This window comes from Euphorbia lathyris, chromosome 4, assembly GCF_963576675.1.
Source record: "Euphorbia lathyris chromosome 4, ddEupLath1.1, whole genome shotgun sequence".
In the NCBI taxonomy this organism is placed as follows: domain Eukaryota; kingdom Viridiplantae; phylum Streptophyta; class Magnoliopsida; order Malpighiales; family Euphorbiaceae; genus Euphorbia; species Euphorbia lathyris.
In genome coordinates, this window is record NC_088913.1 from 58,686,448 (window position 1) to 58,699,686 (window position 13,239).

General features: G+C 35.5%; 1 protein-coding gene across 1 annotated transcript; it reads right to left on the reverse strand.

Moving 5' to 3' along the window:
- Positions 1-32: 32 nt before the first annotated feature.
- LOC136226001 (uncharacterized) lies at positions 33-4,505 on the reverse strand. The gene is made up of 2 exons (XM_066014249.1): positions 4,229-4,505; positions 33-1,073 (listed from the first exon to the last, which is right to left on the reverse strand). The coding sequence occupies exon 2, from the start codon at positions 1,044-1,046 to the stop codon at positions 249-251; it is 798 nt and encodes a 265-aa protein (XP_065870321.1). The 5' UTR covers positions 1,047-1,073; positions 4,229-4,505; the 3' UTR covers positions 33-248.
- Positions 4,506-13,239: the final 8,734 nt, after the last annotated feature.

The window sequence follows — 13,239 nt, forward strand, 5'->3', positions numbered from 1 at the left end:
TTAAAAATATACTCAATTATGTGAAATCTAAATACTATTAAAAATACATTCTTATTCCAGAAAGATTTGGAATACAGTTTTATTCTGAAACAGGATATCATAACAGAAGGAAAAATAAATTACAAACAGATTGTACAAGAAAAACATTCCTCAACCTCTGAAGTGTTGCTACAATAAAGAAAAAAAACTCAAATCCAAGAATTAGATAAAAAAAAAAAAAAATCAATTTAGTGTGGCTTGCTCTATACCTATTCAATTTTATCCAGTCTGTTAGTGCCATTAGTTTTTTCCAACCAATCCTCCAATTTTGCTTCTTTATCAGCCTTAAAATCCTCATAATTTTCTAATTGTGACAATAGATTATGTGATATCAAGCTTGTCTCGACCTGTTCATCTTTTTCTTGTAGCTCATCCACTGCCTGACTCGATACTGGCAGTTCATCAGACTCCATATCAGGCATAGACGAACTTGTGCTAGCAGATGCAATCAACCGTGCTGGATCAGGATTAGACAGAAGCTTCTCAGCTGAGATTGGTGTTAATTCTTTCGGATCGAGTTGTGGCCACTTCAAATTGGTAGCCTTTTCTTTAGCAGTCTTCAGCACAGTTGAAAAATAAGTACCAGACCCTCCTCTGTCCGGTTGGCCTCTATTATGACCCCAACTGGCCGGTCCCCATGAACTACTTCTTCCAATTTGAAAGCCTAAACTTGCATTACTGATCAGTCCTCTCCTTGGTTGTTTTTCTGACATTAGTGCAAGAGAAGCCCTGATATCTTTAATCATCTCGTCTGCGATGGATGAACCGCAATCTTTCATTGATTTCAACATGGTGATAGAATCCTCTGTGTCTTCAGTGTGTAAAACTGTTTCGCGTGACTTCTCCACGATATTATTCTTGAGATTAATAACATTTGGAACTGCATGTTGTGTGTGCTGCTGAACATAGAAAAGCCCTACCGAGGGTTCATTTGCTACGTACTTAATCATTTCTGTCAAGTCTTCAGTTATCTCCACAAACCCATCAGCGGTGGAGAATCCATGCATCTTGTTCAGGCAAATGGCAGCTCATTACTGGTTTTTCGAAAGTCCAAATGCATACACGAAAGAAACAGAATGTCACAAGAAGAAAACGATCCAACAAATGTATGTGAATATTATGCAGTATAAACAATCCATTGCAACGTACCAATAGCTCAAACATGTCAAGAATAAAAGCCTAAAAATTTCTGTTTATACATATCTCGGACTTGACACAAATCACCTTGCACTTGAGTGCCATGTAATGCTTACTTTATTCTTCAAGAAGTAATTATTTGGCTTTGAACTCGACAAAACCGGGCAAAAGTTTGAACAGGACTCATCACAGATTCATAGCACCTTCTACAAAGGAATAATCTAAGTGCATACTTGGAGACATCTTCTAAGACTATATGCATGTCTGTGTGCCTCACAGTTTTGAGGCAACAACAAAAACTGCATGTGTTAATTTGCCTTTGATGAGAATACTGAATACTGAGTCATATATACTATATGGTGCAAAATGCCAGTTAATTGTTTTTTTCACAAGACAAGTTACTCATATACTAGAGAAGTTGTTACCTTTCAACATTCAGTTGCAATATAGTTCTATTATGTAAAGAATGAATTGGATATTACAAAAGGTTAATAAATGCATAGCATTATTAAGAAAATCTCATAGAACAGATTTTCTTGTGATGCGATCATCGCGGCTTTACTTGTTTCATTAGGCACTAATTATGGCAGCTTCACAAGGTTGTCATCTTCGGTAAAATTTCTAGGTTATGTATTACATATAAAAAGTCATCATGACACACTTCAGAATGGTCTAATAAACTATTTGCCCATTCTGTACAAAACTTACTGGCACTAGGGCTGTAATCAAGCCGAGCCGAGCCGAGCCGAGCTGGCACATTATATGGAATAGAAAATTGTATCTTTTCGCATAACTACTGTTACATCTTTCTCAGTGTCCCAATACTATTGTCAATTCAATATGAATCATCGTATAATGTTGGAGGTATCTTTAAAATAAGGGCTTTTCTATTCAATAAGATATCAAATTTTATTCTCTCAAAATTCAGTCTTAAAGAGCATAACAAATATCCCTGTTAAAAGTTGAGGGAATACCTCCAATCAATCTTCTACTATCCACTAGCGGGACGTTTGGTATTCTATTGGGATAGGGATAAGGATAAAGGTTGGGACAGGGATAAGAATAAATGATTGAGATAAGGATAAAAATATGATAGTCAAGAATTATTATTCAATGTTTGGTATGTGGGATAGGGATAAGGATAAAATAATTCGTTTTACTATTTTAACCTTATTTAAACTACACAACATTAATTTGAGGGATAAGATGGACTTTTCCATCCTATTAAAATCGTAGGAGCTTATCCCACCTCCTTATACCACCCCCCTCTTGGGTATAAGATTTGAGGGATAAGAGGCTTATCCCTCATCTGTCCCACTCTTCTATCTTCCAAACAAACACGGGATAACTTATCTCGTGTTTTTTATCCCTATCCCACCTCCTATATCCCTTCTAACAAACACACCGTAGGAGTTCAAGCTTGTAAGAAACATACAAGATTCTAAAAGGCCAAAATATTTTGGAAGAAATTTATGATACTTTTGTCTTGGTATTGTTAGCTAGCACTAAGGTTGCAGTCACAGCCAGGGACGGATCTAGGATTTTTAACTAGCGGGCGCAAACTATATATATAGTTCAAAATAATAAATTTATAAAAATCAATAACAATATAACTTAAGATGCATTGGTCAGAATAGTTGAGTTCTCATAACACCTAGTTTTTGTCCAGTCCAATGACTGCCTCTCTCTCTCTCTCTCTCTTTTTCATATACAAAAATACAGAAAACAATGAAGAGGAGCTAAGAGTGAGAATGTGTAAATGCAAGCTGGCCCTTTTCTCGTGCAGCCTTAAACATGTTGATAATATCATTAATTTGATATCAATATTACTGACTGTATATTACTGATATCATTAAAAAGCATAAAACAAATGCTGCTACATTCTAATTGATGGTGAATTTTACTCGTATCATTAATTTGATGGGGAATTGTTGTAATGATATCAATATTTTCGTAATCTCATGATGCATATATAATCTAGGGATCATCCTGAGGGAATTGGAGAGATAATCTTCTCCTGTTTGAATAACTTTCACCAACCAGTTAATGATAGATGAGCCACAAACATCAAAGTAATGGGGAAATATATGAAGCATGTACACTTTTACAATTTCATAAATATTGACAACTTTGATAAATATTCAAACATTCTGACCCCAGAAAAGGGGCATAATGGTGAGGAATGATTTACTTTGTTAGTTTATATATACATATAACTTTGATAAATATCCCAATATCGCAATTATACAATATTTAGGATGTATATCATCATGTCATATTTGAAAAAAAAAAAAAGAAATAAATCCAACAAAAAGATTTATTAGGAACCCACTCTTAATTCAATTGAATTTATGCAACACAACAACCAGACCAAACCAAACTGCAGAATGAAATAGAAAGAAAGGGAAAATGGCTCATTAGCAAAAATAGCCTTATTCCTAATAATCCAAATCCCATAAACACAATTAAATCAATTAAAAGCAGAAGAACAAGAAATTCCTGATTGAAAACGAAATCCACAATCACAAGAAATCATTATCAGAAGAACAAGTAATACATTTATATCATACTCGAAAGCAGAAGACGAGTGAAGAAAACTACATGCTGCTGCCGCTGGGGAAGAAAAGCAGACTTAGAAGTTGGAAGGAAGGACAGACGGGCATGGACGGTAATCAGTGATCATCGATCATTTTAGAGCTTCCAGAGGATTTGAAGATTTCAATTTACGCGAATTGGGGATTTTGGGTTCAATTGAAGGCTTGGGTATCGCAGAACATGGAGATAAAAGGGGAACTTTCACTTTGCTTGTTTAATTCACTATTAAGTTGGCTCCCCCAAAACTTTATCAATATAATTATTTAAGTTTATATTCCTTATCCAAAGAAAAAAATGCATACCTATTGTTAAAATTGCATCAAAATATAGAGTAATCATTCATACCCACAGAAGTAAATCACACGAAATAAACAGAATCCAGCAGTCACAGTGTCAATTAATCAAGATTTTCAATCATAATGAGAAAAAAACAGATAAGAGGATGCAAATCACTCACAGGAAGCTGTAGAAGGAGATACAATCAGAAAAAAAAGCTTAACGTGGACGATGATGCAGGTGTTTTAGGTTTCTTCCTTCTCCCAAGTATTCCTTAAGATTGGGGACTCGCCAATATTGAAGGTGGTCGGAGTGCAATTATAAGGGAAGCCAACTGATAAATTACAGAGACAATGAAATTATTGTTTCGATGGACAGATCTGTCCCTCCACCTGCTAGATTTCACCTCGCAAACTTACCTTTTTCTTTTGAAAATAAATTCTAAACAAATTGCTTTGATTGATGTGAAATAAATCTGAGTTTCTTTTTTCCTTATTTTCAATTCTTTTTTTTTTTTCTCTTGCGGGACAAAAGGCCAAATTTGAGACTAGCGTTATCATTGAATTGCAAATTTAACTCTAAACTATCTATCTATACTATATCTATCTATACTATATATAATTACGGAAGCAGAAAGAAATGAGAAGAAGTGTTTTACAAGTCTTTTTAATGAGTTGTCAACATAGTAAAAAATCAGATTAAAAATATTTAATTAATTAAAAATAAATATTTAATTAATTAAAAATAACAAATTTATATTTATAATAATATATTAAATAATTAAACTCCGCCTGTGAGGGTCACTTGGTGGCCTTTACAGCCGGTCCCAAGCCCGGACAAAGGAGGAAGGTTGCGGTAGGTTTGTGGCGGCCAGCGTAAAACTTAGCCACATCTTATGACATGAACCATAATATAAATATCGTTGGGGCGTTTCCTACTCAGCGATGCGCTGCACTTCCTAGACCCGGGTGTAGTGATAAATGTGTAAGGGTTGCTAGGTCGTCGCCCCGAAGCGGCGCGCCACCTCAGGACCCGGGGGTGGTGTCAAATATGCAAGGGTTGCGGGTAAATAAGCTAGTCCACGGTAATGGTAGGGGTAGGGGTAAGGGTAGTAGGTTACGCTTTGGGACATGGAACATAGGTTCTTTGACAGGAAGATTAGCTGAAATTGTACATGTTATGAAGAGGAGGAGAATAAATATACTGTGCCTACAAGAAACCAAGTGGGTTGGAGCCAAGGCTAGAGAGATAGCTCCTTGGGGTTATAAGCTTTGGTACTCAGGAAAGGATAAGGGTAGAAATGGAGTAGGTGTTCTTATTGATAGGGAGTATATTGATGATGTAGTAGTGGTGTCTAGGAAGAGCGATAGAATTATGAGTGTTAAGCTAGTGATAGGGGATGGGGTTGTGAATGTCATTAGTGCATATGCGCCACAAATAGGATTAGATGTGTCTATAAGACAAGCTTTTTGGGATGACTTAGAGGAAGTGGTGCAACAGGTTCCTAGGGATGAAAAAATGGTACTGGGGGGTGATCTCAATGGACACGTGGGTTCTAGGCGAGATGGGTTTGAGAGTGTTCATGGAGGGTATGGTTTTGGAGATAAGAATGAAGCAGGAAATGATATTTTGGAATTCGCATCAGCCTATGACTTGAGTATCATGAACACATGGTTTATGAAGAGAACATCCCACTTAGTGACTTATCGGAGTGGCGGTAATGCGAGCCAAATTGACTTCTTCTTAGTAAGGAGTGCTTGGAGAAAGAGTTATATTGATTGTAAGGTGATTTTCCCTTTCTTTCTATTTCATTCTGCAGTTTGGTTTGGTTTGGTTTAAATTTGCATCATTTTATACGTTAGGGCTAAATCTATTTTTTTTAAACAACAACAACACAACAACAACAATAAAGCCTTAGTCCCAAAATGATTCGGGGTCGGCTAACATGAACCATCATATAAAACCGTGAAATCAAGTCGTGTCAGCGACACAAATTCGGATAAAATTGTATTTTATCCCTTTTTTATATTTTATCTTCTTTGTTCTTTAAAAAGCAAAAAGAAGCTTGGCTAATGATGATTTTTTTTAAAGTTAGATAATTAAAATTATAATGCAAGGAATTGTAAATGCATTATAAATTTATAGTGAAAAATAAATTAATGATTGTAATAAAAGTAATAGTATATTTTAAAGGGATAAGGTGCAAAAGTGCCCCTAACCTTGATAACCAAGAGCAATAATACTCTCAACATTAGAAATGGTACAATTAAAGGTGTAAGTTTGATAACTTAGTCCAATTTTAACCTTCTTAACAAATCTTCTTTAAACATTCAAAATTTCCGTCAATTGACTCCCATCTAATAAAACCACATTCGACTAAAATTAACTCAATGACATTTATATCCATATCTTCATCTTCTCCAAACCTGTGTGTAAAACCTTTTTCCAAATTCAATACTCTCCATCCCATAACATGTAATCAAGCTATTTTAAAAATAACATTTCTCAACACCATTTCTGCAGAATTCACAAACCCATGTTTGGAATATATGTCAAGAAGAGAAGAAGTGCCCATCAATGGAAATTAAGATTTTCAACATCAGAGCATGAATTTGAGCAAAAGCTTGTAACGATTGAATTCAAGGAGCAGTGGTCAAGCGCATGCATATAGAATCAAACAACGTTCTGCCTCATCAGGAAATCCCCACTTCATGAATATGGTAACCATGACGTTCCAAGAGAAAGGTTCCTGTTAGACATTTCTGGATCAACTTCGGCCCGTCGTATATAAAGAATCCCACTTTCCAAAAACTAAGAACACCAAAATCTACCATTTCAACTCAATTTTTTTATTATTATTATCATTAATTATTATTTCACTTCGATTCCTTTCTTAGATTTCTTTCTTAGGCTCCCAGATTAAGAGATTGAAAAATGGTTTTGGAAGGGTTTTTAGGTTTTCAACAGAGATGAAGAACATGAGGATATAAATGACATTTATTAATTTTAGACGGATGCAATTTTATTAGCTGACAACAAAGAGACGGAAAGTTAGATGATCTATTGGAGAGGTTAAAATTTGACTAAGTTATCAACCTTGTACCTTTAATTGTACAATTTTTAACGTTGAGGGTATTATTGCTCTTAGCTATCCACATTAGGGGCATTTTTGCACCTTATCCCTATTTTAAATTTATGGAAAAAACTTACAAATTTGAAATTTTGTATCCTCAAAACAGTATTTATAATGCACGTGTAACCTTAACAAGCTAAATCCATACCGAACTTAGCTAGATTCGGTATTAGCTAGTTAATGTTTTATCGGGATTTGACCGAACCTTGATTGACCGGAGCTTGATTGAGTTTGATGGGCTTTGACCGCGCCAAACTTGTACCGAACTTTAACGAGTTTTAATCAAATTCATCATATCTGCATAAAATAAGTACCATACAAGGTAAAAAAAAAAATAGAATCTATATAACATACTTCACATGTTAAAATATTAAAAGAAAAAAAAAACGACTTGTCATAACCAAGTTCCAAAAATAGTAGCTGCTACTGGTGGACAGAGAAGACAAACTCACAGATCATAAATGGTCTTGTTGCGGGTGTGGTTTTATATGGACGGTAGTTGTCAGTTCTACTAGAGTAGAAAGAGAACATGACATGGGAGAAGTTAATTTAGTTTTTAGGATTTGTATTTGAACTTTGAATTCCTAATTTTCTGACTAGCCAAATTTCTAAAGCATTCATTAAGTGTTTTTTTACGGGTCTTGTGAGTAAGAATTATAGTCCATAACTAATTACTGATTTTTTTTGTCTATGGTCATTAATTATTTTTTATTTTGAATTAAATATTAATAAAATATATAGTAATTAAAAAGTAATATCGACCTTATTCGCGAACTTTCGAATCGAATTTAAGAAAACTCAGACTCGACTCATTAGTTTCTCGAGTCGATCTAAGCCCACTCAAATCGAGCTCAAATAGTTTATGAACAACCCCGACTTATTAACACTCATATGCACCTCCCAAATAATAAAATATTGAAAAGTAAGAAAATCAGGAGTAATTTAAATTTATAGTTTTTTGTCGATTTTTTCAATGTTCAATACATAAATTTTTTAAGGGTTAATTATACACACGCATATATATATATATACCTTGTGGCTTCGTAGATTTGTAGATGGGTATCTGTGGTTTTTTTTTTTTTTGCAAACACAACCATGCGGTTGTCGTCGTTATCAAAATCAAGGCAAGAGACTTAACTCTGTTAAATCGGATGAGTAATTTCGGAAAGTGAAGTTTTTGACATTTTTTTCTTTGACATTCTTCTTCCTCCTCCTCTTCCTCTTCCTCTTCTTTGAATTCTAGAAATTCCAGAATTACGCTGAAATTTCCAACGTATAGAACGCTGGAATTTTTCCAGCATTCTATATGCTGGGAATTCCAACGTTAATGTTAGAATAAAAAATTTGAAAAAAGGAGAAAAAGAAGAAATGAGGAAGAAGAAGATCAAAGTCAAAGTCCATTGTTTCCAAAATACCCTTGTACCACATCACCAAATCAACAGATTCCATCAATTTGCATTGACTTTTGTAACGACGACAACCACATGGTTGTGTTTGCAAAAAAAAAAAAATAATACCACAAGTACACATCTGCAAATCGATATTATCACAAGGTATGTATATGTAATTAACCCATTTTTTTAAATATGTAAAATTATATTGGTATGCAAATAACAGATTAAAAAAAGTAATATCATTAAATTTAGTGATACAATTACTTTATTTTATTGAACACTTCCTTGAAAACTACATTCTCAAGTCTCGTCCTACTTTTAGCTCTTGAAACTGTCATATACAATTGTCCATGGCTGAAAATCGGACAAGGAATATATATTCCAACATGTATAAGCAACTACCTTTAACTCTTACTTATTATCATTGAGAAACAAACCACCAAGGGATATTGTCTACGATGAAATTTGAACGGTTATTTGATATTTGATGGTATCAAAGAGAGTTGAGGAATGAAGACTTTTTGTCTAATATTACAACCTATAATTTGTTCAGTTTCAATCATGTGTTTCCCCAATTGAGTCACCACTAATCGAGTTCTATTACACAATCCATTATTCTGATATATATTATACAGTAACATCACATGTATTCCAATCTTCAATATCAACTTATGATTTGGATTTTCTAGTATTAAGAAAATTAGGAGTGTAGATATTGTTGTGACTGTCAGTATGTCAGAATAATTATCAGCTTCATAAATAACATGTGAACTTAAATAACACACTTCTTCACCTGGCCAAGAAGACAACATGTATTCATTGATTTTACTCACACTATTCAGTGTTGGAGAAGGGATACCGTGTTCTTGTAAATATGCTTGGTCTCGTATTTTTCCAAAAACATGAATACATGTTATTTGCAATTACTCTAATAGGATTCTCACGATCTTTTTGATGCTCGTAAAGTATATAGCATTTAATAGGACAAGTGTATCCTATCGCAACAAGTAATATTATGCTAAGCACGAGATCGAACCACAAAGACTATTTGTTATAACTAGCAAATCTGCCTAGAATGATCTAATTGTTTAGAGGGTTGGATAAATGTTTGGTTTTTTATAACTAATTAATCTAATTGAAAGCAATAAAGATAACAAAATAAAGGGAACAAATGACAGGGTAGAAGGTGAATGAATGGATGGCACAATCTAGGCTGAGGAATCCTTCGATTAAATCCTATATATGGGTTTAGGGAGTTCGGATTTATGTTTTATCAATGATTGAAGGTAATTGTCCTAAGTGAAAGACTAATATGATCAATATTGTCCTTCCTATTCACATGCATTCGGGTGACGGCTTGATTAGGCATATACCCTAGGTCATGCAAAGCATTAGGTTTATTGGCAATTAAGGCTAAAACCGTAGCCCAGCCATAAAGCCTCATTCCTAGTGGTCTCTAGCGAAGTCAGATTTACACAAGTTCGGTATAGACGATTCTGTGGTCAGGTTCTCATCTATCTATAATCCTATTTAATGTCAGGGTCACATGCATTAGGCACATTATATACATAAACAAGCTAGTTGATCATTATCAATGGTCATTCTAGCATAAATCCTATTCCTAACAATTTCTAGGCATTAAGCATGCGTAAACTGATCAATCAAAGGTCCTAGATCCCTAATCACACATATTCATATAATCAATTTCATCCCCATCCCAAATTGGATGGAGATCAGTTCATAGACAAACTAATCAAAATAGGAGGAAATCATGAATAACGGAAAAACATCTTCACTTGAATATAAAAGGAAAAGATAAGAGGGAGAGATAAAAATCCAAAACCTGCTTGTCGATTCTGAATACAAAAATAGAAGATCTGGAGCTTCTCCCATCAATTGTTCTTGAAAGAAATAACAAAACAGAAAATAAACCTAATCTAGAAAGCTGGAAATCTAATCTAAAAGCTAAAAACTACATTGTGGAGGCGAGAAAGCCCTAGCGGCTCTCCGATTTATTGAATGGCTAATCCCCCCCTGAAAGATTATGATTAGCTCCCTATTTATAGAGTTAGGAAGGAAACCCTAATGCCTCAGGGGTAAAAATGGCATTTACAAAGTGTTAAATGGGCTTTTAGGGCCCTGAACCGTGAATTTCAGCAAGGGGGAATGCGCAGGCGCGCCTTCCCCCGCCTCGTCTCGTCCAGACAAGGCATGTCTCGACGAGACGAGGGCCTGTCTCGACGAGACAGGTGATGTCTCGCCGAGACAGGTCCTATTTAAGGAACTGTGGCTCCGGCTTTTATCTGTTTAGGTCGATGGGCTTCCGAAAAGTGCTCTAATGGTCCCTGACGAATCCCAAAAGTGCTCTGATGGTCCCTGAATGATCCGAAAATGCTCCAATAGGCTTGGGTCTGGTTCGGAAATGCACGAAATGTCCCTGAAAATCCATAAAAACACCAAAAATGCCATAAATAAAGGAAATTACTAATTTTAACTAAAAACTATCAAATTAATACAAAAGGTTAACTAAAAGCTAATTAAAACAAACTAAATTAACACTAAAAACCCTATATAAATGGGAGCTATCACTTTTATAAGTAGATCTTCTGGAATATGGAATGTAGTTTCACCATCATTATCCCACCATTTGTTCCATCTCCAATGCTTACGATCCAATTAGAGAATGACCGTTGAGCCTTCGGTCGTTTCGAAATTCAAAATAACCGTTGGAGGGAAACGACTCTACTGTCCCTTTCACTCCTCAGTGCTCAGTGTCTTCGGCCAATGAGAACGTTTCCTTTTCTGTCTTGATCAGTCCTTCAGAAGCTTTTGGTTAGTACGCGTTAGGTTGTCTCTCCATTTATGGTAAAGATTCCTGGACAGCGAGACGACAACAGTTCTGGCTCAACTGAAGCTTTCCTTATTTGGGTAGCCTTTGTCTCCAAGTTTGCTAAGTCAACTTCGCCTTGTCTTCTTGTCCGTTGAACTCAGTAGCTTCGTTGTGAAGCAGTTTAGCAAGCCTTATGGATCTTTCTTCTTGCTGGGCTGAGTTGATTCACAAGCTTTGGATTTGTTTGCTTGGGCTTTGGGCCTTGGGCCTTGGTCATAATGTCTTTCATCACTTATGAATTAAATACTTAAACACCACTTGAACAAACACATTAGTAACAATTAAATCAAAGCATTTAAATTTAATGTGTTGGAATATTTTATCTTGGGGATTTAATTCTAATTTGAATAATTTTGCCAAATCAAAATTATTGTGGAAATGTGTTTGAACACCTTTAACTATAACTCTACCCCTATTAGTGGGGATATGGATCGCCAATTGTCTAATGTAGATCAATGCTTCCGCTTCCGAAAGGAATGGCCGGCCCATAATGATATTATATGCCAATTTTCCATCTATAATAGAGAACTCTAGATTTCCCTTCCAAGTTCGGTCATCATCTCCCATCTCACATTCCAACACTACTTGACCTTTGGTTTGCACCATATGCCCCATTACTCCTGAGATATCCACGAATGTGTGCTCAATCCTTACTAGATCCACCCTTAACTTGGCGAATGCTTCTTTAGTGATGACATTTCATGAGCTTCTTGTATCAACCATCACTCGCTTCATCTCCCATCCTTCAATGAACATGTTAACCACTAATACATCCGTATTAGGGGTATTAATCTTCCCAAACACGATGAATCTGTTTGAGGGTTCGTCATGTGCCAGCAATAATTGAGTTCGGTATGTCTCCTGGTATTATTCCTTCCAGAACTTGATATTTTGGACCTTTTGTTTGACGGTTCATAATCGGGTCCACCTTCTATCATATTTATCACCCCTTTAGATTTCTGCTTCTTTTGATCCGGTTTCTGTTTGTCTCCTTTCAAATCCTACTTGTCTTTATCTTTGACGAATCTGTCAAGTTTGCCTCTTTCAATCAGCTTTTCAATTTCCTTTGTTAACTCCCAACATGCCTCCCTATCATGCCCATTGACTCTGTGAAATCTACAATATGCTCTATGGTTCTTCCCCATGTTAACCCCCACATTAGTTACATGATATTGCATATATCTCGCTTATAGGGACTTTTCTCAATCCACATTAAAACCTCATGGGAATTTAATGGGGTATAAGTTGGTCGTTCTTGAACACCTCTTTTCAGCCTTTGGGACGAGTCTCATATGACCTTTTTCGCCTTGCCTTGAGCCATCAAACTCTTCAGCATCGCCTTTCGTTCTCTCTTTAGATTATCTAAATCCATAAATCTTTTAGACATGTTGATTAGCTCCATAAGAGTTTTTGGGCGATTGTCACTAAATCCTCCCCCAACCTTTCACAAGTTGTGTTGTGAATTACTGATTCTATTGATGTATTAAGGTCAAACTGTGTGATTTGTACACATAGTTTGTTGAATTTATCAATATGCTCTCCGAGGGGCTGGTCCTCTCCTTGCACGAGGTCATACAATTTTTGACAAGCAATTATTGGGGGTATACACCCGACAAACTTCGCACAGAATTCCTTACTTAACTGTTCCCATCCGTCAATGGATCCTAGCGCCAATGATTAAAACTAGTAAAAATATGGTCCAATTAGAGTCGTTGAGAAGACTCAACATATGGTTCCCTCATTGGTATCACAGACATACATAAGCTCTTTATATT

Bases quoted from the DNA above. Each gene is read 5' to 3' on its own strand.
- LOC136226001 (XM_066014249.1), bottom strand. From the start codon at position 1,046: ATGCATGGATTCTCCACCGCTGATGGGTTTGTGGAGATAACTGAAGAC.